Raw genomic sequence first — 27,122 nt, 5'->3', positions numbered from 1 at the left:
CCTAAGGCTGGTCCCAATCGTTTACTGTACCCTGGCGTTATCTCTCGACTGAAAATTCCAGTCTCTGATAGTGTGGTGCCCACGGTTCAGTCTGGGACCGTGACCAGAGACACTGGCTTGTGGCTCTGGGCTGGGGCTGGGGCTGGCGGCCGGCAGCCAAGCTTCTGGTGGAACCGGGATCTCTTCCGCGGTTTAGCCGGGTGAGTTAAAAGCTGATTGAATCCCCCACCGTGGGGTATCCTCTCACCTGGGAAACACAATGACTGTGTTTTATGGCCGAGAGTTCTGATTGCTGGTCACTGTGCTGATCCTGCTATGCTGCTGCTCAGAATGAGAGTCCTCCCGGCTCTGCCATCTTGCCCCTCCTCCCACCCAACTCTTTTAAGGCATGTCAGTTGTGTTTACCTAGGCAATGAACATTTTAGAAGAGGCAGTTGTACTGCATGTTATTTTAATTTATTTTGAAAGAAAGTCATTCTATTTGGTCCAGGGTGCAATCACAGACACTAAGAAGCTCAGGCTGACCTAGAAGTTGATTTTCTCCTGCCCCTTGCATGCAAATGCTGGGATTAGACTTGACCCAACTCTCATGGTTTACATTACTGTCAGGATAGTATTTTATAAAATAACATACTGTATATACTGTACATTTGATGTTTAGGAGGTCACTCTTTCTTTTTGGCATTTTTCTTCATGATTTCATAACAATTACCATAACATCACACACTGAAATGTGAGGTGTCTTATTTGCCCTATCTGCTGTAATCACATTATATATCAACAATTTACATCTAATTTCAATTTTTAAGACATAGTATCATTCATGGGACTCAGGCTGATTTTAAATTTGTTATGTGTAAGTAAGGATTCCCTATGATTCTTAGCCCTGCATCTTCCTCCATCATAATGGGAATGCAGTTATCAACAAACATATCCAGGCACTGTGACCTTAATATGTGTCAGAAGTTAAGAAAGAATGATTTCTCCTGCACTGATATTCTTTATTCTCCAAACTCAGAAATTTGATTCAGTAGATCATTTAATACAACTTTGTAAAGCAAATCTTGACATTGGTTTTGATTACTTTAAGTTATTCATCACTTCCCTCTATGATGATCACATTGACTTTGAACATAATTTTAAAACATTTTTGAAATTTCTCTAGATTTTGATAATTTACAAGAATTTTCCTTTTTTCCTCTTCTCCCATTTAACATCCTTTTATTTTTAATTCTCAAACTATTGACACCAATGCTTGTCAATTCTCATGCCAGTATTAGTTTCTGCTATTTCAAATGCAAGAAATATTGTTACCGCAATCACATGTGATAGCAGAAAATAACATGCTATTGCTTCCAATTTAAAAAGGTACTGATGGTGCGTGAAAGTGTTTTTCCTCTAGAGTTGTGGTTGTGGCAGCTCTGATGTGCTTGTGCTTTGTGGTCTTGACATCATAAACTGAATGTCTTTGGTTCTCATTTTTCACTGAAAATACAGAAATTCACAATGTTTAACTATATGTTATATATTATCATACATTTTCAAGCGTGTAAAAAAGTCCCCCAATGATGGCACTCAGCAATGACAATTTTTCTGGCCCTTACACTGTTCTTTAATTTTTATTACCAATTTTAATTAAAATATTATATCACTTACCTCCTTCCTTGCAGTATTGTAACCCTTTGCAGTGCCCTTTCCCTCCAGCTTCTCCCATGTGACACCCTCACTCCCTCTCAAATTGATGGCCATAGTTTGCTCCTTTTTGTGACATATATAAATGCATAAAAATATACATACTACATGCTGAGTTCTTTTAGTATGAGTTGTATTTTTTATTTTCAGGGCTAACTACTTTGCATTCATTGACTAATTCGGAGGCTTATTCCTTGACAAGGTTAACTGTCATTAGTTGTTTATAGTTCTTTATTATTTTCAACGTTTTTTTTATTCTTTGTGGATTTCACATCACACAGCACAATCCCATTCATAACCCCATACTTTAATATCTGACATCTGCTTTTTCTGCCTTTTTTGAGGGATGAGAGGTGGTGAGCACAAGAAGACATAAAATAAAATGAAAATAAAGGAAATAAAAATTGATTAATTAATTATTAAAAAAACTCTCTGGGAGAGCTCTCGTTGGTCACAGTGTATCATACAGTATATGCTTTTGTCCAAACAGCTTTACTCATTAATGTGGATTGCAGTGATTCATTGGTATACTTCAAGGCTTCTAGTTTCTGCTACACTATCAATACTGGATCCTTAAGAGACTCCTGCACTTAGCCTGGAAAACATAGTGGAGCTGTCCCTGGTTGTAGAAAGTGGGCTCCAAGGTTCTGAGAGCAGGAGAGGTGTCCCCATTCCTCATCTGCAATGTGATGGCCTGGGATTAATAGAAATAACCTTCTCACACATGTGACCTACAGCAGGCAGATGAGCTGCTCCCAAGGGCTTGAGAGAGGGATAGCTGGCCCTATCCCTCACTCTGCAGCACTCAGGAGAATGGGACCTAAACCTCATCTGGGCAAGTTAGTAGAGCTGGCCCTGATTCATGGTTACAGGAGAGCTGGCCCTTGTCTGGCAAGACAGGAAAGTTTGTCCTGGTAGTGCTGTTATGGGGAGTGTTGGTGGGTGACCAACTCAGCTTCCACCATACACCCAACTCAGGGCTCTGAATTGACTCTCCTCAATGTCCACCCATCTATTAAATGCTCAAGCACATGAAAGGGTCAAAGCTGTAAATCCAGAGCTGTTGAATCTCCATGGCACAGGTCAACAGCAGAATATCCAAGAGTATTATCCAGTGTTGATATCGTAACAGAAGTCAGAGCTCTCAAAGCAGACTAATGACTCATCGCAATGTACATTTGTTAATAAAGCTGTATGGGCAAAAGGGTCACCATGTGACACACCAGGACACACGGAAGCTTCCATGCTGAGATTTATTTTATTGCATTTTGCTTTCCTGGGAAAGGGGAGCTTGTAGGTTTGGAGTATAGATATGAGAGGATGGCAAGAGGGCTGGCATTGCATACATGATGTTAAATCCACAAAGAATCAATAAAAATATTTAATTTAAGAAAAGAAAATGGGGGAGTAGAAATAGGAGAATTCATCTGCATATAAGTTCTTCTCTAGGAAGTCTTCAAGAGAGTATGTGGGTGTCAGGAACAGTTTGTGTCCTAAAGCTAATGTGTTACCTTCTTTTATCAGCAAAACAGTGGTAGCTATGGTCTGTGTTTATGGTGACCATCTAGCTGCGACAGGTCAACTGTATTGGACAGATATGACATGAGTCTTTTGCAGGATCCAAGAGTTTGCATAAGGACCACAGAGCAATGATTCTGGCTTCATCCAGGTACAGGTGAGATGACTTTATAATGTCTTAGAGGGCCATGGCAGGCATCACAGCAATTTTCAAGGCTTTGAAGACTTTCTGCTCAGTCTCAGCCCATCTCAAAGGCAGTGAAGCCTGGATGCTGGCATAGAGGAGCTTCACTATATGAGTGAATCTTATTATCCATGGCCAGCAGTATCCAACTTCTTCCAACTCAATGAGGGAGTGTGGATTTGCAGGATAGCAGAAATAAGGTCATAGGAAGCATTCACTCTCCTTCCTCTAGGTTGCAGCCTAGGAATGTGACCCGAGGCACACATAGCTGTACCTTCTTGGCTGTACCCTAGAGCTTGCAGGGAATCTAAAAAGGCCTTTTATTAGCCGTTTACATTCCTTCTCAATGTCTGGAACTATGAGGAAACCATATACAATCTAGAGCAGGGTGCTTTGTGAGTATTTCTGTTTTAATGCCCATCTAACAATACTGGTGGTTCCTAGACCTCTTCTCCTGGTTGACCTCCTCCATTTCATCTTTTGTCTCTTTCTTCAAGAAAAGTAATCACAGCACCGGGGAGTTTCTATTCCTGTCTGTCTTCATCTGAATCTTGGCTGCTGTATTCCAGTACAACGTTCCAACTTGAAATCTATTTATCCCTTCAAAACCCTGTAATTTCTGGAAATTTCTCCTTATGTCTAGAGTTGACTGCATGACAAATGCAACATTAGTGGCTTCTTTGGGGGGTGGGAGTAGGGTAAATACCTAATATGTCTCATAGATCCTTTCCAAAAACCCATCATCAGGTCCTTGAGCAACATGGCCTCTGGCAAGTTACCTAGTGGGTTTCCTGACTGCTGCCTTTAATCCTACCAGTAATGTTTGTTGAAAAGAGAAGCTTCCTATGGCCTCTTACTTTCAATAGTTTCCACCAGGCTGATAAGGGCCTGCGTCTTCTTGTAAAGGGAATGATTCGGGTCTTCCCTACATAGAGAAAGGAAAATAAACCATGAACAGAGAAGGAGTAGAACTTCTACTCCTTGGTGTTACTGGGGAATTACATCCTCCCTCCCCATACAACCAACTGTTTAGAGCAGATGGTGAAGTATGTTCCTCTAGGAATTCCCTGCAGCAGGGCTGAGGGAACAGATGTGTGGCAGCCAAAATGGAGTTGGTAGCCAAATATGAGTGTGTATTGCTGTCTGGTGCTGAGTCTGAGCGGTGGAATTTTGCCTCCTGGTCCTGGTAAACATGGGTCTAATCTAAAGCTCAATGTCTCAGAGACTGACCTTGGCAATCTTAGCAGCAGAAGCTCTGACCCTGAGAAATAGATAATAAACTCCATGCAACCATGGGGACCAGATAGCAAATTCTGTGTAACCTTGAGTGAATCCTCAGACACTTTACAAAGTGAAGCTGCTACCATGAGAAACTGCTTGTAATTTTCTGCTATTTAAGTGCTGTGTTCATGATCAGTAAACAACACCTTGATCAGAGTCTTGATTTGCTGTCCTCCTTTGCGTTGTCCTGCTCTTTTTCTACCCAGCCTTCACTCAGGTGGTATTCAAGTGTCGCTGCAGGCAGTGACACAGGTGAAGGGTGTTTTGCAATTTCTGTGGTTAACCTAGTTGGGTAAAAAGTATTTCAGTTCCCTAAAAGAGGGCACATGTCTTAAACCAAGGGAAGTATCCTCATACCAGAGAAAAACATTGGTTCCTACATGAAAACTATGGCTGAACCATACTAGGGAGCTGCCAGTGTCACCATAGCAACAGCAGAACCAGATTTCAGTCACTGGCTGAAAAGAAGTGCCAAAGCACTGGTGGGCAGTATGGGCTTTGTATGAACCACAAGACTTCAGTAAATCCTCTACCACCTCAGGGGCAGCTGTGGCTGTGGTCTCAGGACAAACGCACTTTAGATCTGTTTTTCAAACAAACAGAACTGACAGAAAAAGACACAGAGATTCACACTGGGAGGCTCTGTCATACATAGAGAGAGTAAAGATATATATGGGTGGCCACCACACATTCATATATCTGAACAGACTAGGGGAGTCTGGTGATGTGTCATAAGGATCCCAGACCCAGGATCTGTTGTTGCTTATGACCTCCCCTTTTGTGTCCAAACCTCATGGCAGCTTTTCCTGATCAAAGTTATTTCCAGAGGTGTTCAGACCAAATGTGTTGCGACCCGCGTAATCGTCTCGCCAGCAAGAACGCACGCGGACAACAGGATCCTTCTGCAGCAAGCTTTATTACAATGAAAAGAGGAAGACCCCGAGCCCCGAAGTGGTGCTGTTTATATAAGTCCTGCTCACACCAGAGTGGTGTGAGATGACGTATCATCCCCTGATTGGCTGCTCACCCATCACCCCATATGACGCCCCGGGCTGGGCTCGTGACTTGGCGCGCCATTTCTGAATGGTCATGCGCTCTAGGATTTGTTTACCAGTTTTGAGGGCGGAAGCCAGCGCCATGGCGACCAAACCCCGACTGTCCACACAGATGACTTTTGATTTACTTACTTTTCTTTTGGGTGACAGCATCACAGTGTGTCTACAATGCCTGGCAGTGGTTGGGTACAGAGGACTTTCTTGGATCTCTTGAAGATTTCAGAAATAATTCCTGAGAGGAACACCTCATGTTTTCATTCTACCTCCCTGATGATCCTGCCTTTGTTTCTCTGGTGGGCTCATAGCTCTTAGACAAAACAACTGGCCAAAGTTTCACAGGAGTTTACTCTAGTTCTTGCTCTTCAAAACTCTTTCAGACTTTTTCCTCCCTCTCTTATTCCCTTTCCCTTATTACAACCCTTATTCAACTGTTCTCTTTCTCAGTTTACTTACATTCATTGTTTCAGTGACAATATCCAAATTACCACCAATGATATATTCAGGTCAAAGCATTTTTCTGAGCTTTAAATTCATAGTCTTCATTTATTGCTCAATCTGTTCATATGAATAATTCCAAGTCACCTTTAGTTCTATCCATCAAACACAACCCATAATTGATAGTTTTGTAACTTGACTCTGTTTCCGGACTTCCAAACACTTATGAATGAATAATCTACAGAGATTCTTGAGCTACAGCATTGGCAACACCCTTAACACCTCTCTATTTTTCATTTTTAATCTCCTAAACACTGACATACATCTATATATTATTAAATCCTTCTTTAGTCCATTAATATCCATTAATATGTCTTTAAACACCATGTCTTATTTTTCTATGATAAAACACAACAACCAAACACAACTTGCTGAGGAAAAGATTATTTGGCTTAAGCCTCCACATAATTTCTCATCATCCAAAAAAGTAAGAACAGGAGCCCAAGAAAGGCAGGATCCTAAAGGCATGAGTAGGTCATGCTGAGGTCATGAAGGGTGTTGCTTACAGACTTGCTCTTTATGGCTTGCTCATCTGGTTTCTTTAGAACCCAGGTGTGGCACCCAACCAAATTGAGTAAGTCTTTCCCCATCAATTAGGAATTAAGAAAATGTCCTACAGGCTTATCTTACAACCTTCTTGGTCTTCTCTGGGCATAGCCAGCAGAGGTGAGCTCAGCTATGTTTCTTGAGCTCACTTTTCAGGAGAAAGGGCATGCCTTTCTTATTAAAGAGGCCTGTGGGATCCCAGGAACATTCAGGTCTGCCTGGGGTGCAAGCAGCAGAGGTGAGAAGCAAGCTATTTCCTGAACACCATAGTTAGTCCCAAGATTCTGCCTGTCTCCCCTAGGAGTCCTGCAGCATTAGGAACATCCAGCTACTACCAGGGACAAGCAGATGGTTAAAGGCCAGCCTAAGACCACAATCAACAAGAGCCAGTGCAATATGGCAACAGCAGATCCGAGCTATTTTATTACAACAAGCCCTGGATATCTTAACACAGCCAAAGGACAAAAAGATGATCTTAACTCTTACCTTATGAAGATGATAGAGGTCATTAAAGAGGAAATGATTATGTTCCTTAAAAAATGCAGGGAAATAGAATCAAACAGGTGAAGGGAATGAACAAAACTTTTCAAGATATGAAAATGGAAGTGAAATCTTAAAGAAAACACAGAGGGAATCCTAGAGAAGAAAGCCTAGGAAATATATCAGGAACTATAGGTGCAGACACCAACAGAATATACGAAATGGAAGAGGGAATCTCAGGCATAGAAGATAAGAAATTGATACATAAGTCAAAGAGAATCTTAAATCTAAAAGGTTCATGACACAAAGCATCCATGAAACTTTGGACACACCGAAAAGACCAAACCTAAGAATAATAGCAATAGTTGGAGAAGACCCTCAGCATCAAGACCCAGAAAATATTTTTAACAAATTCATAGAAGAAACCTTTCCCAACCTAAAGCAATATCTGTCTACATGCATACAAGAAGGCGACAGAACATCAAATAGATTGGACCAGAAAATAAAACCTTCCCACCAAATAATAATCAAACCACCAAATATACCGAACAAGGAAATACAATCAAAAACATAAAGGCAGACCTATTAGAATTACCTGACTTCTTAACAGAGACTCTAAAATCCAGAAGGGCCTAGGCAGACATATTATAGACTCTAAGAGACCACAGATATCAGCCTAGATTACTATACCCAGCAAAACTTTTAATCAACATAGATGGAGAAGACAAGATATTCAAAGGGAAAATAAAATTTAAACAGTATCTGTCCACAAATCTAGATCTACAGTAGATACTAGAGAAAAACAAAAAAGATTAACTACATTCAATAAAACACAGAAAATAAATAACTCCACATCTGCAAATCAAAAGAAGGAAAACACATGCGTGCACACACACACACACACACACACACACACACACACACTGTATCCTACCACTATATAAAGAACAACAACAACAGGAATTAACAATCATTGGTCATTAACCCCTCTCAACACCAAATATCTAAAAAATGGGTTTTCAATGTAAATTAATGAAAATACTTCGAAAAGGACAGTTCATACTCAACAAAGAAAAAACTAAACAAGATGACATCTCAATTTTGACCATCTATGTCCCAAATTCAAGAGCACCCACCATTATAAAAGAAACATTACTAAAGGTTAACTCACACATCAAACCTTACACATTAATAGTGGGGAACTTCAACACCCCCTTCTATGGGCAGGTCATCAAGATAGAAATTATACAGAGAAATAACAAAACTAATTGACATAATGAATCAAATGGATATAACAGTTATCTACACAACATTTCACCCAAACACAAAAGAATATATCTTTTTAGAACCTCATAGATTCTTCTCCAAAACTGACCATATAGTCACTCACAAAGTAAGCCTCAAGAGATACAAAATAACTTAAATATCTATTTGTAAGTTGTCAGACCACTACTGATTAAAGCTTGACTACAACAAAAAGAGAAACAACAGAATGACTACAAGCTGAAGGAACGACTCTCTACTCAGTGACCACTGAATTCAATGAAAATGAAGGCATAGCATTCCCAAAATTATGTGACTCAGTGAGAGCAGTGGTAAAAGGAAAGTTCATAGCATCAAGTGCCTTCATAAAGAAACTGGAGAGATCTAATGATAGCAATTTAAAAGTACATCTGAAAGTTCTAGAAGAAAAAGAAGCAAAGACACCAAATAGAAGTAAATTGCAGAAAATAATCAAACTCAGGTCTGACATCAATAAATTAGAAACAAAGATAATAAAAGAATGAATCAACATTACCAAGGGCTGATTATTTGTGGAAATCAACAGGAAACAGTTGCATGCATTCTGGGAGTACATTGAACATCTTGTGAATGGTAAAAGGCACTGGAATTTGGGACAAAAATCTTTAGTGCATTCAGAGACATCTACTGCAGGCACCCTGCAAATCTGTTTCCATTACTAGATTAAGTTTCAATATTTGAAAACATTGCCTTTAGATAAATAAGAAGACCCTCCCAAAAGATGGAATTTTCTTCTCTAATGGAAGAAATATTGCAGAATATTATTCTCCAGGACACTTTCACTGGCTTATCTTTGGGAGAAATGACTGGCAAAACTTTTCTGGTCTTTGGATATTTTAATGTAATTGTTAGAGAATGGAATGTGTGCCAAGGACTGAACAAAGCCTCTGTGTGTCTTCTCATGCAATCTTCTAAACCTCTATAAAGTAAAGTTTGATTATGTCTCATTTCCATACAGGGAAATAACAGTGCTTGAAGTATACATAGATAGTTCAATGGTGACGGTTTAAAACATTACAGCTCCATTGACATCCATGTAATTTCCTCTGATCTTCAAAAACTGGAGGTGGGAAAACTTTTCTTTCCTAGAAATATTGTCATGAATAATCAAAGCCTATGGAAGCCATTTAACCAATGACTTCATTTTAAAAGTGACAAAGACAACTACTTCAAAGTGTCTCTTTTATTTCATGAGGCATAACATAAACTCCAATAATATAACTGGTTGGACAATTTATAGGTTTTTTTCTCAGTGAATATTATGTATTTTTTTCTTTTAAAATAACTCAAATAATAAAGCTTACAATATCTTTCTGTGAAAAAAAGAAAAGAAAATCAACAAGCTAGACAAACCATTAGCCCAACTAACTAAAAGGCAGAAAGACAGAAACCAAATTATCAAGATCAGAAATGAGGAGGGGGACATAATAAGAGATACTGAGCTGATCCATAGAATCATTAGGACTTATTCCAAAAGCTTATACTCCATAAAATTGGAAATTTTAAATGAAAGGGACAATTTTCTTGATATATACCACTTACCAAAGTTAAGGTCTGATAAACAACTTAAATAGACCTATAACACTTAAGAAACAGAGCTAGTTGTTAAAAGTCTCCAAATTAAAAAAAAGCTTAAGCCAAATGATTTTAGCACATAATTTTACCAGACTTTCTAATAGCTAATACCAATACACCTGAAACTATTCCACAATGTAGAAACAGACGAAACATTGCCAAACTCATTGTATTTGGACACAGTTACTGTGGAGAGCAATGGATATTGTTGACTCCATGTTGATTTCAGCTTACAGCTTTAACCTTAAGACCTTTTTCCTGTTAAAGCTGCAGAGAACTTGTTCTTAAAGAAGTTACTGCTAAATGTTTTGATAAGCACCAAGTTCATGCTGTCCTGTTCTTGCCACACAGATTTATGATTAGGGGAGTTAGATTACGGTCTGCTCTTGGTTGAACCTCTATTCTGGAAATAAGGAAGCTGACTGTGCTGTAAGACTTAAGCTGTAAGCATTTCTTAGTATGTAAGTGAGCATGTAAAAAAATAAACTTGCTCCACTCTTTCCTGAAGTCCAGTTAATGTTGTCTCACCTTGTCTTTTTCTCTTCAGTCCTCACCCATTTCTTGCAGCACATGTGCCTGACTTAGTGGGATCTGTCAAGATACCCTGATGTGTAAACTATGGAAAGATTCAACAAAGAAAAGGAATTTCAGACCATTTTCCCTTGTGAATATTGACTCAAAAGTTCTCAAGAAAATACAAATTGGATACAAGAACATAGGAGAGGAAGAGGGAAGGTGCTACAGGTGGGATACATAGTGAGTAAATTGTAATGAAAAATTAATTAATTAGTTAAATAAAGAGTGGTGTTTAATGTCAAGGACACATAGAGATTTGCCAAATGTAAATAGTCAAAGTCCAATCCAATTAACAAACATGCCAGTGAAATAAATAGATGGTTCTCAAGATAGACAACAAATATTTTAAACAGTATTGAACAATTAACACAATTAAATTTAATTAAAACCTCTTTGTGATTTCATCTCACTTCAGGAAAAATGGCTATCATCAAGAATGCAGATTAGGCTGAGGACTTAAGGAGCTGAGGGGTTCTTTTTTTCCCTCTTGTCCTACTTAATGTTGTGGTTGCATGGAATGATCTCCTTTTTCTAAATTCTATTATTAATTTAGCTCTTTTAGTTGATTTGTTGAGAAGGGGTAGCAGGGTCTGACTTGGGGCACAGGTTGTGAATCACTAGCCCAATTATAAAATGATGACCACTAAGGGAAAAATAAACATTTTGAGGATGACTTCCCGTCACAGTGAGCTGACCTCAGGCATAGATGAAAGGTTAAACATTAAGCACCTGTTGAAATCCTGCATTGCCTGGATATTTTCCTCTCTGCCCTTTGTCAGCAGGAGATGTTTTTTGCCTCTGCTTTGGTGAAGACAAAAAATCAAATTAGAACTTTTTTTCATATCTGACCTTTGGGATTTCTTTTTCTGGCCAGTTCACAAAGAACTTTGGTCTCTTGAGCAGTGAACTCTTTGGTGGTGACTGGCTTTGTGTTTCAGTGTTGCTATTTCTTTTTATCTGTAGAAATAGGAGGCATTTAAATTATAATTCAAAACCAAAATAAACCATCCAACAGTTTGGCACAGAGTATGGAAATTTGATGAAAACTCGGAAGCATTACCAATAATTAAAACTATATTTTATTATTACAGGGAGATATTTACAGGACTGCCACATGGAGATGGAAATATCCACACATAAGGTAAAATAGGTTCAGTGTCTTTAGAAATGTTTAAGCAGAATTGGTGAAAACAGCAGAACATAAGGCAGAGGGATAACTATAATACATTTGGAAAAAAAATGGCGCAGGTAATGAGTTACAAATCACAGGAGATCTAAGTGTGCTGTCTCTATCCAGCAGTACGGAGAATGCACACACTAAAATCAAACTCTCAGTTTTCACTACCTCTTTTTCTTGGTACCTTGAAATCTGGAAGCTGCAGTAAGGTTCTAAAGCTCTTGATGGTCTTCTACAACATTTACTTACTGCAGTTTTTGTAGACATATTCAGTAGCATTTTGCTCTCCTTACCACAATGCTATTCTATCTCTCTGAGACCTCACAGAAAGAAAAACATGACAAATTTTGTAGGTTCCCACTGGTAGGATTTGCTGAAGGAGGCAGAGGCAGGAGGATCAGTGTTCTTCTTTTGAAGAGTACTGAGGTATTACTATTAAATGAAAACACACAGAGACTCTAGCAGTGGATAAGAGAGTTCTCAAGGAATTGTCAATCTTCCTGACTCTAATCAAAGTCACAGGCTTTAGAAACATTGGAAGATGCTGCTCTGTCATGTTCATGTTCAGAGGACGCAGGAAAACGTGAGGAAATCTCCTTCATATTGACCAGGGTATCCTGCACTGCCAAATCTGAGGCCAAGGTGACATCTGACCATGCTGCTGCCAGGGGCCTTTCTGGTTATGTGGTCTTCTCACCACCAGGGTCTTTATGTCTGAGGCTTATGTTATCACCATTGGGGGTTTCTAGTCTGGGCTATTGCATGAGGACATGCTGATGGCCTAGTATCCTGCTAAGCTATCCCTGTCTGTCTCTGGCCGAACATTAAGGAAAGTTGGTTCTGGCCCTCACCTGGGCAGGAGAGGTGGCTCTGGCAGCATGGTTGTGGGAGAGCTGGCTTTTGAAGACAAGCTCCAACAGTGTGTTCAGTCATTTAGTGAGTGGATTTTGGTGTCAATGTAAAGAAATCACATACTCACACACTTGGTAGATGAAAAACTCCAATGATCAAGTTCCAACAACTTCACAAATACACATACATACATACATACGTATATACATATATAATATACATACACACATTTGGTTGATGTAGCAAAGCTCCAACCATTTTACATACATACATATACATTTACACTTTGGGTGGATGAAGCAAAATTCCAACAACTTAATTTTTTTCCTTAGACTTTTATACCACCTAAGACAAAAATTTTTTATGTTAGAAATAAATAGCCACAAGTTAGACAGTCTTTTAAAACCATCACCACAAAACAGTCTTCACAAACAGAATAAAAATATTACAGGTAAGAAAATTACAGTAAGTTATTGATTATATATTCCTCTTTTGAAACTCATACCTAATTAAACCTTTTCAAACTATCTTTGCCTTCACAAGTTCATTGTAACCCCAAAGCAATAATTTTTGGTAGTTGATTAACAACCTTTAATCAAGCTAATTCTACAACAACGAGGTTTTTCTTAGGCTTAGCTGACAACAATTTGTATTTTATGAAGAAACATATCACCAGGCTTACATATTATTTTTGAAGTTTTGTTTTTTAAACTAGCTAATCATCTAATCTCTTTTGTTATATTCATATAAAATTATTATTGTGTTTTTTGAGGAGACCTTGCACAAATGGAAGGCAAATAGAAAGATATAAAGTCATTGGTGTGATTGGGGTGCATGACGTGAAAATCACAGAGAATCCATAAAAAATTTAATAAAAAGGGGTACACTGTAGATGGGAGATTCCATCTCTAGGGGAACCTCAAGGGAAGTTGAGTATCAGGAACAGTTGGTGTCCTAAACTGAATGTTTCAGTTTCTTTTGCCAAGAGGGCAGAGGCAGCTATGGCCAAAATTCATGGTGACCACCTGGCTTTGACCATGTCACATATATTGGACAGATAAGACATGAGTCTTTTTCAGGGTCCCAGAGTTTGCATAAGGACCTCAGGATAATGCTTCTAGATTCATCCAGAAAAACGTTAGATGGCATATTAACGTCTGGGATGGTCTTTGCAAGGACAGACATAAGGAAATTTTCATGGTTTTGAAGGCCTGCTCCACAGTCTCAGTCCATCCCAATGGCTGTGTGTATATTCAGGATGCTGGAATAGAGGGTCTTGACAACATGAGAAAATCTCATTATCCATGGCCAGCAATATTCAACTTCTTCCTGATCATTGTGGGGATGGGTATTTGCAGGACAACTGAAATAAGGTTATAGGAAGTATTTGTCCTTCTTCTTCTAGGTTGTAGCTTAGGAATGTGACCTGACAGAAACATAGCTTGGTTGGCCATACAGAAGGACTTTTATTAGCTGTCTACGTTCTTTTTCTGGGTTTGGAGATATGAGTAGATGGTCTACTGACTGGAGCAGGATGCTCTGTGGATATTTCATTTAAAAATCCATCCAGTCTGACCTCAGGGCCATGTCAAGCAACTCTGGTGGCGTTTGGATTCTATTCTCCTGTTGTATTTCCTCCATTGAGTTCTATAGAACTGTCAGAGCATAGTCTATAGGAATGGACCCTTGTGAGGAGAATTCTGAGCACTTGTGTGAATATTCCAAGAAAATAAGACAATAGTGTGATCTCAATTTCTTCAAAACTCAGAATTGTTTATGGAATGTGTTTTCATGCTCCTTCCAGGTGTGGAAGATAGGAGTGAGTTTACTTCAGAATAGTCACTATTACTTGCTATTGGCATTCAATTAAATGTTTAAAGTACCCTTTCTGTGCCTCTATGGGAAATACATGTGTTTCTATATGTTACTTGTTTTTATGGTTTTATTCAGCTTGATTTCATGAAAGATTTACATGTTGAAAATTTAAAACTCTGAGTATAAATTGATTGAGTTTCTGAATAGATTTAACTATTCTTTTTAGTAATGTTTGGTGTAGTTCAGTTTGATTTAGTGTAGTTTAGTTCAGTTAGCCTGATTTGTTATCTCCTGTAGAAAAATTACACAACCTGATTTGATAAACTGGATGGCTCTTCTCGGATGAACGTTTTTGACATCTTAGTGTTGACATTCATTGAGCTATCCAGCTCTGTCTTTGAGACATGGGATTGGAAGACCTTAAAGAATGAGGTAAACTACAGTGTAATGCTGTAGAGAACTTTTATTTTTTAAATCAAGAACATATTCAATTTGGACAATGTGTCAAGACATGGTCAAATTTAGTGTGAAAAGAACTGGAATGAACTTATTTTAACCTTGTAATAAGAAGATGGTTTCTAATCTTAAGATGGAGTCAGCCTGGTCCATGATTTGGCCATCATAAAGATTTCACAAATCACAGAGATCATTCTTGGTAAGCACACTTGGTAGACAAGTGACCACACATTCCATGTTTCCGTTCAAAATCTGTCTAATGCCCCTGTCTCTGTTTCTCTGATAGGATTAGAGCTTTTAGACAAAACAACTTGAGCTGGTCCCACAGGAGTTTGCTCTAGTTCCTGCTGTTCCGTACTCTTTCAAGAAGCTGCATTACTCTATAGACTCTGCTTCAGCTCTAGTGCACAGGTGTCTGCCCCGAGTTCTTGTTCTGACTCCTCTTCATGATGGGCTATAAGCTGGAAGAAAGCTGTGGATAATGCTGGGTTCTACCCTTACTTGGTGGTTTTTTTTTTTTTTTTTTTTTTGCAACCCAGCACTGTCCACCCTGGAGTGGCAGCACCCACAGTAGGCTCAGTTCCTCATATTTATCATTAATTGAGAAAATGTCCCACAGACTCCATACCCACCAATCTGACAATGGCTCAATTCCTCAATTTCCTCTTCCCATATTGCTCAGCTTCTGTCAAGAGGAGAAAAACCAACTAACCAACTTCAAAATACCAACCAACCAATAATCCAATCAATCCAACAAGAAAAAACAAAAACAAAAATAAAAAAAATTAAACAGCAGAAACTTGGATGAAGAAATGTATAATAAATTCCTGAAAAATTAGACCTAGTCACTCATATACACCTAAAAACACTTCGGTGACCATCATTTGATAAAAATTACTCAAGCAGGTTGGGGCCATATGTGTAAAAACCAAACCAAAACAAAACAAAAAAAACCCCTCTTGGTTCTTGCCTAATAATTCCCATAATTAAGTAAGAGTGAAATTTGCCCTTCAGTTGCTGTAATGTTTACCTGTAATTTCTTAATGTTTGACTTCATTTATGCACCTAAGGAAAACATCTGATAAGATTTTTCTAGTACGATCAAAATCTTTCCAAACCTAACAAATCGGAGTTCACTTTACTTTCCAAAACACTTGCCATTTGCTAAGAAATATCTGGCAGAAAGTATTTATATCTCATCATCAATTCCTACTACTCTTACCATTTCATCCAAACTGATTTTCCTTCATCCGTTGATCTGCAAACTGTGAGTAGAAAAGGATAGATTAGCACTACCAATGCTCTTCCTCTCATCTGCACACTATGTGAACAATTATCTCCTCACAGTCTGTGCATGGTGGTGCATCACTCTAATCCCTGCACTATGGAGGCAGAACAAGAGAGATCTCTGTGAGTTCAAGACGATCCTTGTCTACATAGTGAGTTCCAGGTCAACCAGGGCTACATAAGGAAATAGTCTTAGGATGTTTTTTCTCACTAATGTTGTATTCCCCCTTTTCTTGGGCTTCAGTGAGAAAATAAGGAGACATAGATTTTCTCTCTCTAAATAAGATGTTTTCTTTTATTACTAAAAATCTCTCATGTCCAGTTCTAAAATGAAACTTTTTCAAATTGTTTATTCTGTTTGTTTTAGAGAATGAATTTTTCTCTCTCCTTCAATGTTTTCTTCTTTCTCTCTCTTCCTCTCTATCATTCCCCTCTAAATCATTCTCCCTGTTCTGAACTATTTCTGTCTCCTCCCTTCCTTATCTTTCTTATAAAACACAGGCTAGCTGGATAAATGAACGTAAAATATAACAAATGAAAATTTCCTTCCCTGTGCTTAAAGAGGTATTCTGACACTCCTAGTCAAGAAGCTAAGGGAATACATAATAGGTGTTTAGAGAGTGTGTAGAATATAGTATGGGTTAAAGGTGAGATTTGATAGTGATTCACTTCTATTTCCTCTTCACTTCAGCAATATTCTCTATGAATGAAAACTCCCTTGATCACTGTTATGTCATCAGTAATATTTCTATGCACTTCAAAGGATAAATTTGTTTTCTTTTTAATACCAATCCCATCTACCTCCACTGAAATCATTGTGTGTGTGTGTTTCAATATACGTGAATGTGTGTGTGTATGTTTGTGTGAGTTGGTGTGTATGTTATGTGTGTGAGAGATAGGGCCATGTTGTGTGCGCATGTGTGTGTGTGTGAGAGAGTGAATGTGTGTGATTCTTCAGTCCAGCCTTTCTATTTCCAACACCCAATAGTTAGGGTCCTTGGACAAAGAGGAAACCTGGGAGGTGGGAGCACCTCAATAGACATCTTTACTTGTGGTCTACAGCCTACATAGGATCACCCAGGTAAATCTAATACAAGTGATTTTCTACCTGATAGATATCGCTAAAGAAATTCCTCAGTCACACTGCACATGAGTATAATCCCAGTACAAGAAAGAGCATCCGTGCATATTGAGTCTAGCCTAGTGAACATATTAAGTTCTGGGCCAGCCTAGACTACATGGAGAATGCTTGACTCACTAAAAACCTCCACATACCAAGTTAAATATTTATTGACTGTAATATTTTGAATGGGAGAATTTTGATGACAGCTTCTATTTCCTTAGGAGATATAGGACTATTTTATTTATTCACCTGGTCTTGATTTAGCTTTGGTAAGTGGAATCGATCAAACAAATTGCCCCTTCATTTAGGTTTGGTTAGTGGAATTGATCAAACAAATTGTCCACTTCATTCATATTTTCAAATTTTGTGGCATATGGGCTTTTGAAGTAAGACCTAATGATTGTTTGGATTTCCTCAGTGTCTGTTGTTATGTCTCCCTATTCATTTCTGATTTTGTTGATTTGGGTAGTCTCTCTTTGCTTTTGCTTAGTTTGACTAAGGGCTTGTCTATCTTGTTGATTTTCTCAAAGAACCAGCTCTTGGTTTCATTGATTCTTTGAATTGGTCTCTTTGCAGTTTATTGATTTCAGCCCTGAGCTTGATGTTTCAAGCCATCTACTTCTCTTGGGTGTGTATGCTTCTTTTTTTTCCTAGGGCTTTCATGTGAGCAGTTAAGTTGCTTACATGAGATGTTTTGAATTGGTTTGTGAAGGCAGTTAGTGCTATGAACTTTTCTTTTAGCTAACACTGCTTTCATTGTGTCCCATAATTTTGGGTATGTTGTGCCTTTATTTTCATTGAATTCTAGGAAGTCTTCTGTTTTTTTCCTTATTTCTTCTCTGACCAAGCTGTCATTGAGTAGAGAGTTGCTTAGTTTCCATAGTGTGTAGGCTTCTGGCTATTTTTGTTGTTGTTGAAGTCCAGCTTTAGTCTGTGGTGGTCTGATAGGAAATAAGGGATTATTTAAATCTTCTTGTATCTGTTGAGGCTTGCTTTGTGAGCAACCATATGGTCTGTTTTGGAGAAGGTTCCATGAGGTGCTGAGAAGAAGGAAATCTTTTGTTTTTGGGTGAAAAGTTCTATAGATGTCTGTTAGGTCCATTTGATTCATGATCTCTGTTAGAGTCATTGTTTCTTTGTTTAATTTCTGTTTTGATGAGCTGTCCTTTGTTGAGAGTGGGGTGTTGAAGTCTCCCACTATTAATGTGTGGGGATCTATGTGTGGTTTAAGTCTTATTAAGGTTTCTTTTACAAAATTGGGTGCCCTTGTATGTGGGGCATAGATGTTCAGAGTTGTGATGTCTTCTTAGCAGAATTTTCCTTTAATGTGTATGAAGTGAACTTCCCACTTCTTTTGATTAATTTTGGTTGAAAGTCTATTTTATTGGATATTAGAATGGCTACTCCTGCTTGCTTCTTGGGTCCATTTGCTTTGAAAACAATCCTCCAGCCCTTTATTCTCAGGTAATGTCTATCTTTGTGACTTAGGTGTGTTTCTTTTTATTTTTCTTTATTAATTACACTTTATTCACTTTGTCTCCCCCTATGTTTCCCTCCCTCCTCCAGTCCCAATCCCTCCCTTCCTTCACCCTCTGCATGCCCCTCCCAAAGTCCACTGATAGGGGAGGTCTTCTTTTCCTTCCTTCTGATCCTAGTCAATTGTGTCTAATCAGGAGTGGCTGCATTGTCTTCTGTGGCCTGGTAATGCTGCTTCCCACTCAGGAGGAGGTAATTAAAGAGCAGGCCAATCAGTTCATGTCGGAGATAGTACCTTTTCCTATTACAATGAAACCCACTTGGATACTCAACTGCCATGGGCTACATCTGTGCAGTGGTCTTAGGTTATCTCCATGCATAGACCTTTTTTGGAATATCAGTCTCTTGAAAGACCCCTGTACTCAGAATTTTTGGTTCTGTTGCTCTCCTTGTGGAGTTTCTGTCCTGTCCAGATCTCACTTTTTACCACTTCTTTCATAAGATTCCCTGCACTTTCCCGAAAGTTTGCCCATTAGTCTCAGCACCTGCATTGATAGTCTGCAGGGCAGAGCCTTTTAGAGGTCCTCTGTGTCAGGCTCCTGACTTGTTCCCTCTTTTCTCCTTCTTCTGATGTCCAGCCTTTTTGCCTTTCTGGATAGTAACTGAGAATTTTAGCAAGAACCCTCACTCTATTTTTTCTTTCTTTCCTTCCCACTCCCAGAACATGAGTTTCTTTATTTCAACAAACCGGCCTTTTTGATCCAACCAGACGTATTTCTGTTCAATCTCCAGGAACTTCATAAAATTGGAGATTCTTTTTTCTTTTTCTTTTTTTATTAATTACACTTTATTCACGTTTTATCCCCCCCTACGCCCCTCCCTCCTCCCCTCTCGATCCCACACTCTCTGCATCTTTTTCATGAATGCCCCTCCCCAAGTCCACTGATAGGGGAGGTCCTCTTCTCCTTCTTTCTGAACCTGCCACCAAGGGCCTCTGAAAGCCTCAAAGCAAACGCTCAGACTTATGGCCAACTGTTGGGCACAGTGCATGGAATCTTATGTAAGAAGTGGGAAATAGTAAGTAAGAGCTGAAGAGGATAGGACCCACACAAGGCAAGCAACAGAACCAGAAAATTTGAACACAGGGAACTTCCCAGGGACTCATACTCCAACCAAGGACTATTCATGGAGACAACCTAGAACCCTGCACAGATGTAGCACATGACAGTTCCCTGTCCGAGTGGGTTACATAGTAATGGGAAGAGGGACTGCCTCTGACATAATCTGATTGGCCTGCTCTTTGATCACCTACCCCGGAGTGGGGAGCAGCCTTATACCAGGCCACAGAAGATGGCAATACAGCCACTCCTGATGTGATCTGAGTCCTTCCTCTTGATTAGTTTCTTTAGGTGTACATATTTTGGTAGGTTTATCTTGTATTATATGTCTATATGAGTGAGTATATACCGTGTATGTCTTTCTGCTTCTGCAATTGCTCACTCAGGATGAACTTTTCCACATCCCACCATTTACCTGCAAATTTCATGATTTCCTTGTTTTTTATTGCGGAGTAATATTCCATTGTGTAAATATACCACAATTTGTGCATCCATTCCTCCACTGAGGGGCATCTGGGCTGTTTCCAGCTTCTGCCTATTACAAATAAGGCTGCTACAACATGGTTTTGCAAATATCCTTATTGTGTACTTGAGACTCTTTTGGGTATATACCTAGGAGTGGTAGAGCTGGATCTCAAGAAAGCGCTATACCTAGTTATCTGAGAAAGCGCCAGATTGTTTTCCAGAGTGTTTGTACAAGTTTACCTTGCCACCATCAGTGGAGGAGGGTTCCCCTTTCTCCACAACCTCTCCAGCATGTGTTGTCTCTTGAGGTTTTGATCTTAGCCATTCTGATGGATGTAAGGTAAAATCTTAGTGTCGTTTTGATTTGCATTTCCCTTATGGCTAATGAGTTTGACTATTTCTTTAACTTTTTCTCTGCCATTCGATATTCCTCTGCAGAGAATTCACTGTTTAGCTCTGTGCCCCATTTTTTACTGGATTACTTAATTTTTAGCTGTTTAACTTCTTTAATTCTTATATATACTGGATATTAGTCTTCTGTCAGATATAGGGTTGGTGAAGATCCTTTCCCAGTCTGTAAGCTATCATTTTGTTCTGAGGACAGTGTCTTTTACTTGACAGAAACTTTTCAGCTTCATGAGGTCCTATTTATTGATTGTTGCTCTTAGAGCCTGTGCTGTTGGTGTTCTGTTCAGGAAGTTGTCTCCTGTGCCAATGAGTTCAAAGCTCTTCCCCACTTTTTCTTCTAAGCGTTTTAGTGAGTCTGGTTTTATGTTGAGGTCTTTGATCCATTTGCACTTTAGTTTTTTCAGGGTGATAAGTATGCATCTATTTGCATTTTTCTACATGTAGACATCCAGTTAGACCAGCACCATTTTTTGAAGATGCTCTCTTTTTTCTATCGAATGGTTTTGGCATCTTTGTAAAAAATCAGGTGTCCATTAGTGTGTAGATTTATGTCAGGATCTTCTATTTGATTTCCTTGATCCACCAGTCTGTTTCTATGTCAGTACCATGCAGTTTTTACTATTGGTGCTTTATAGTTCAGCTTGAGATCTGGAATGGAATTACCTCCTGAATATCTTTTTCTGTAGAGAATTGTTTTAGCAATTCTGGGTTTCTTGTTGTTCCATATGAAGGTGAGAATTTTTTTTTCCAGGTCTGTAATGAATTGTGTTGGCAATTTGATGGGAATTGCATTGAATCTGTAGATTGCTTTTGGTAAGATGGCCATTTTTGCTATGTTAATCCTGCCAAGCCATGAGCATGGGAGATCTTTCCATCTTCTGATATCTTCTTCTAATGTTTTCTTCAGAGAGTGGAAATTTTTTTCATACAAGTCTTTGACTTGCTTGCTTAGGTTCACAACAAGGTACTTGATGTGGTTAGTGGCTATTGTGAAGGGTGTTCTTTCCCTAATTTCTTTCTCAGCTCTTTTGTCTTTTGTATACAGGAGGGCTTCTGATTTTTTTGAGTTGATTTTTTATCCATCCAATTTGCTGAAGGTGTTTATCAGCTGTAGGAGTTCTCTGGTAGAATTTTTGGTGTCACTCAGATATACTATCATATTATCTGCAAACAGTGATACTTTGACTTCTTCCTTTCCAATCTGTATCCCCTTGATCTCCTTCAATTGTCTTATTGCTCTAGCTAGGACTTCAAGAACAATGTTGAAGAGATATGGAGAGAATGGACAGCCTTGCCTTGTCCCTGATTTCAGTGGGAATGTTTTAATTTTCTCTCCATTGAGTTTGATGTTGGCTGTAGGCTTGCTTCAATTTGTTTATGTGGTGGGTTACAGTGATGGATTTCTGTATATTGAACCACCACTGCATGCCTGGGATGAAGCCTACTTGGTCATAGTGGATGATATTTTTGATGTGTTCTTGGATTCGGTTTGCAAGTAGTTTGCTGAGTATTTTTGCATCAATGTTCATAAGGGAGATTGGCCTGAAATTCTGTTACTTTGTTCGGTCTTTGTTAGCTTTAGGTGACTATGGCTTCATAGAATGAGTTTGGTAGTGTTCCTTCTGTTTCTATTTTGTGGAATAGTTCGAAGAGTATTGGTGTTAGCTCTTCTTTGAAGGTCTGGTTGAATTCTGCTTTGAAACCATCTGGCCCTGGGCTTTTTTTTTTTTTTTTTTTTTTTTTTGCATGGTAGACTTTTGATGACAGCTTCTATTACCTTAGGGGATATAAGAATTTATATTTAATTGGTTTACCTGGTCTTGATTCAGCTTTGGCATGTAGACTCAGTCTAGAAAATTGTCCATTTCATTTAGATTTTCAAATTTTGTGGCACATAGACTTTGGAAGTAAGACCTAATTATTGTTCGGATTTCTTCAGTGTCTGTGGTTATGACCCCCTACTTGCCATCACAGACAGAAAGGCTGTCTCCAAAGCAAAGACTGGGTGTGTTTCTTTCATGCAACAGATTGTTGAGTCGTGTTTATACATCCATTTTGTTAGTCTGAATCTTTTATTGTAATGTTTATTTCATTGATGTTGAGAGAGATCAATGACCAATGGCTATTAAAAATGTAATTTAGTCAATACCATATTTTTAGACTTTTGCCTAATTGAATTTCTTGGGAACATAAATTTTTATTCACTTTATGTCTTTCTTGTAGCCCCATCCTTCCTATACTCCCAGCCTCACTTTCACTCCTTCTTCCCTCTCCCTCCCATTTTCCTGTGAAAAGGGGAGTTCCCTTTCCCATCTACCCCAGCTCATTAAGTTGCATCAGAACTGAGCTTGTCCTCTTCCCCAGTGGTCTAGTAAGCCAGTCCTGCCAGGGGGAAGTGACCAAAATGCTGGGAAATGAGTCTGATGCAGTCTTCCCTTTCCTTACTAGTGGACCCACATGAAGCCTATTCTCCACATCTGCTAAATCTTTGTAGGATGTCTAGGTACAGTTTATGCATGGTCCTTGGATGATGCTTGTGTCCCAACAAGCCCCTCTAGGCCCTGGAGTGTTGACTCATCTGTTCTTCTTGTGGAGCTCCTGTCACCTGGAGGTCCTTTCCTTTTTCCTCCCAATTTCTCAAGACTCTCTAGGCATCAACGGATGCTTGGCAGGGAGTCTTGGCATCTCTTTTGAGAAGCTATTGGGCAGAACCTCTCAGAGGCAACACTGACAGGATTTTATATGCAAGCTTGGCAGAGTGTTCCATATAGGGTCAAGGATTGAGACTCTCCAATAGAGTGAGTCTTTGGTTAGGCCAAGCATTGGTTGGGCATTCCCTCAATCTCTCTTCTATCCGCTATCTTTATCCTTGCACATCTTATAGGTAGGGTAAATTTTGTGTGGATGTTTTTGTGGGAAGTTTGTTGTTCTTATCTCTGGGCTTTGGAACTACTCTGCTTAGAGGATGTCCTCTTCATTCTCTATGGCCTCTGCTACTAGGAGTCTCTGCTTGAGTCCCCCTTATATCCTCCCAGGAAGATACCCTGATTTAGGTTTCCAGATTGTAAAAGAGATACCCCCACCCTCAGTTTCTATTTTCTCTCCAGGTCTTCTGTCCCTCGACCTCACTCTCCCCAGCTCTGATCTCCTTCCTCTTAACTTTTAGTGACCCCTTTCCCACCTTACTCCCTCTCTCCATCTACTATCTCTGTCTATTCTATCTCCCCTTCTGAGTGAGATTTCTGTGGCCTCCCTTGGATCCTTTATGTAATGTATCTTCTTTGGGTAGAATGCTTATACTGTACTATATGGCTAAATTCCACTTATAAGTGAGTAAATACCATGTATGTCTTTCTGGTCTGGCTTACCGCATGCCAGCCAGATGATCTTTTCTAGTTCCATACACTTGTCTGCAAATTTCTTAACTTTTAAAATAGCTGAGTAGTATTCCATTGTGTAAACATGCCACAGTTTCTTTATCCATTCTTTCATTGAGGGACATCATGATTGTGTCCAGATTCTGGCTACTATGAATAAAGCTGCTATGAACACAGTTGAGCAAGTGTTTTTGTTGTATGGTGGAGTGTCATTTGGGTATTTATGCAGCAGAGATATAGCTGGGTGTTGAGGTAAAGCTATTCCCAATTTTATAAGAAAGCACAAGATTGATTTCCAAAGTAGTTGTACAAGTTCCTACTCCCATCAGCATTGGAGGAATCTCCTTTTGCCCAACCCTTGTGAGCATGTGTTTTCTCTTGAGATTTTGATCTTAGCCTTTCAAACAGATGTGAGTTGGAATGTTGGGTAATTTTGATTTGCCTTTCCCTGATGACTAAGGATGTTGAGTAATTCTTTTTTTTGTTTTTTGTTTTTTTGGTTTTTTTTTTGCCCCCAAAAATATTGTTTTTTTGTTTTTTTTTTTGTTTCTTTGTTTTTGTTGTTGTTGTTGTTTCCATCTACATGTTTATAGCTTACCAGTCTGAGCTATAGCATGTATGAGGTGAAAATATTCACTGATCAAATAGACAAGATTTTCTGGTATCAATTAATTTACAATTAATTGCTCATCTTATCTTAAGTGAGTAGATTGATAGTTCTATTATAGTTCTGCTTTCTGTGCTTGGTGAGTAGGAGAGATTTAATTGTTCTGCCCAGTACAGGTGTCTCTCTGCTTGAAGATCTTTTTTAAATTTATTTTTATTTATTACAATTTATTCACTTTGTAGCCCAGCTGTAGCCACCTCCCTTGCTCCTCAATCTTGTCTTCCCTTTCTCTTCTTCTCCCATGCCTCTGCAACAGTTCACTGTTAGAAGAGATCTTCTTCTACTTCCCTCTGACCCTTGCCTATCAGGTCTCATCAGGACTGGCTGCATTGTTTTCCTCTGTTGTCTGGTAAGTCTGCCCACCCTCTCATGGAGAGGTGATCAAAGAGGGAGCCACTGAGTTCATGTCAGAGACAGTCCCTGTTCCCATTACTAGGGAAGCCACTTGGAGACTGAGCTGCTATGGTAGTCCATCTGTGCAGGGGTTCTATGTTTTCTCCATGAATAGACATTGTTTGATGTATTAGTCTCACAAAAGTCCCCTGGGCCCAGATATGTTGGTTTTGTTGTTCTCCTTGTAGAGCTCCAGTTCTCTGCAGTTTTTATTAGCTCCCCCTTCTTTCATAAGTTTCCCTGCACTCTCTCCAAAGTTTGGTTATGAGCCTCAGCATCTGCTTTGATCCTGCTGGGTAGATTCTTTCAGAGGTCCTCTGTGGTAGGTTCTTGTTCTGTTCCCTGTTTTTTCTATCTTCTACTGTCTATCTTGTTTGCCTTTCTGAATGAAGATTTAGGATCTTTTTTTTTTATTGAATCCTCTATTTATTTTTATTTTTTTTCAATGCAGTTTATTCAGGAACCTTGAACAATCCTCGGACCCTGGGGAAAGCCAGCCCACAGCTTAAATAGCCTCTGGGTAGCCAACCCAGGCTCTTATCCAGGATTCTCCTTCTTGCTTAGGTTCTTTAGGTGTAGAGATTTTAGTATGTTTATCCTATATTATATGTCTAATATCCACTTATAAATGATTATATTCCATGTGTGTCTTTCAGCTTCTGGGATACCTCACTCAGGATGGTCTTTTCTAGTTCCCACCATGCATGCAAATTTCTTGACTTCATTGTTTTTTATTGCTGAGTAGTATTCCATTGTTTAAATGTTCCACAATGTCTGTTTCCATTCTTTTATTGAGGGATATCTGGGTTGTTTCCAGATTCTGGCTATTATTAATAAAGGTGTTATGAACATGGTTGAGGAAATGTCTATACGTGGGATCTATGCCTAGGAGGGGCATAGCTGGATCTTGAGGTAGCACTATTCCTAATTTTCTGAAAAAGTGCTAGATTGATTTCCAAAGTTGTTGTACAAGTTTACATTCTCACCAGCAATGGAGGAGGGTTCCCCTTTCTCTACATCCTCTCCACCATGTGTTGTCACTTGAGTTTTTGATCTTAGCCATTCTGATGGGTATAAGTTGAAATCTCAGAGTCCTTTTGATTTTCATTTTCCTGATGATTATGGACCTTGAGCATTTCTTTAAGTGTTTCTCTGCCATTCGATATTCCTCTACTGAGAATTCTCTATTTATCACTGTACCCCATTTTTTAATTGGATTACTTGATTTGTTGCTTTTTAACTTCTTGAATTCTTTATATATATTCGCAATAGTAGCCCTCTGTCAGATACAGGGTTGGTGAAGATCCTTTCCCAGTCTGTGGGCTGTCATTTTATTCTGATGACAGTGTTCTTTGTTTTACAGAAGTTTTCGTTTTCATGAGGTCCCATGTTTTGATTGTTGATCTTAGAGCTTGTGCTCTTGGTGTTCTGTTCAGCACACAGTCTCTCGTGTTAGTGACTTCAAGGATCTTCCCCACTTTTTCTTCTAACAGGTTTAGTTTGTCTGGTTTTATGTTGAGGTCTTAATCCACTTGGACTTTAATTTTGTACAGGATGATAAGTATGGCTCTATTTGCATTTTTCTACATTTAGATATCCAGTCAGAAGAGCACCATTTCTTGAATATGCTATCTTTTCTCCATTGTATGGTTTTGGCAACTTTGTCAAAAATCAGGTGTCCATAGCTGTGTGTGTGTTTTTATTGTTGTTGTTGTTGCTTTGTTTTGTTTTGTTTTGTCAAAGACTTTTTATGCATCCAGTGAAATATATTATATGATTTTTTGAGTTTGTTTAAGTAATGGAT

General features: G+C 38.9%; 1 protein-coding gene across 15 annotated transcripts in view; it reads left to right on the top strand.

The window, feature by feature from the left end:
• LOC132649570 (amine sulfotransferase-like) overlaps positions 1–27,122 on the top strand; it is an 88,130-nt gene that overhangs the window by 24,440 nt on the left and 36,568 nt on the right. The window contains exons 2-6 of one of the 15 annotated variants that reach the window (XR_009588081.1): positions 3,310–3,367; positions 5,476–9,619; positions 10,676–10,872; positions 11,796–11,845; positions 14,846–15,142. The exons of 1 other annotated variant lie outside the window; for it this stretch is intronic. Coding sequence is in view for 2 of the 14 variants with exons in the window: in XM_060373632.1 (XP_060229615.1) it covers positions 3,310–3,367; positions 3,892–4,051 (218 nt within the window). In the remaining 12 variants the exon portion in view is untranslated. Of the gene's footprint in view, positions 1–3,309; positions 3,368–3,891; positions 4,832–5,475; positions 10,646–10,675; positions 10,885–11,795; positions 11,846–14,845; positions 15,143–16,118; positions 16,444–17,279; positions 17,373–27,122 lie in introns of those variants that run through there. 13 more of the 15 variants (XR_009588080.1, XR_009588079.1, XR_009588078.1 and 10 more) reach the window with 13 other exon arrangements.

Source organism: Meriones unguiculatus, chromosome 20 (genome assembly GCF_030254825.1).
Source record: "Meriones unguiculatus strain TT.TT164.6M chromosome 20, Bangor_MerUng_6.1, whole genome shotgun sequence".
In the NCBI taxonomy this organism is placed as follows: domain Eukaryota; kingdom Metazoa; phylum Chordata; class Mammalia; order Rodentia; family Muridae; genus Meriones; species Meriones unguiculatus.
The sequence above is the reverse complement of the archived record's forward strand: the minus strand, read 5'-3'. Positions and strand labels throughout refer to the sequence as shown.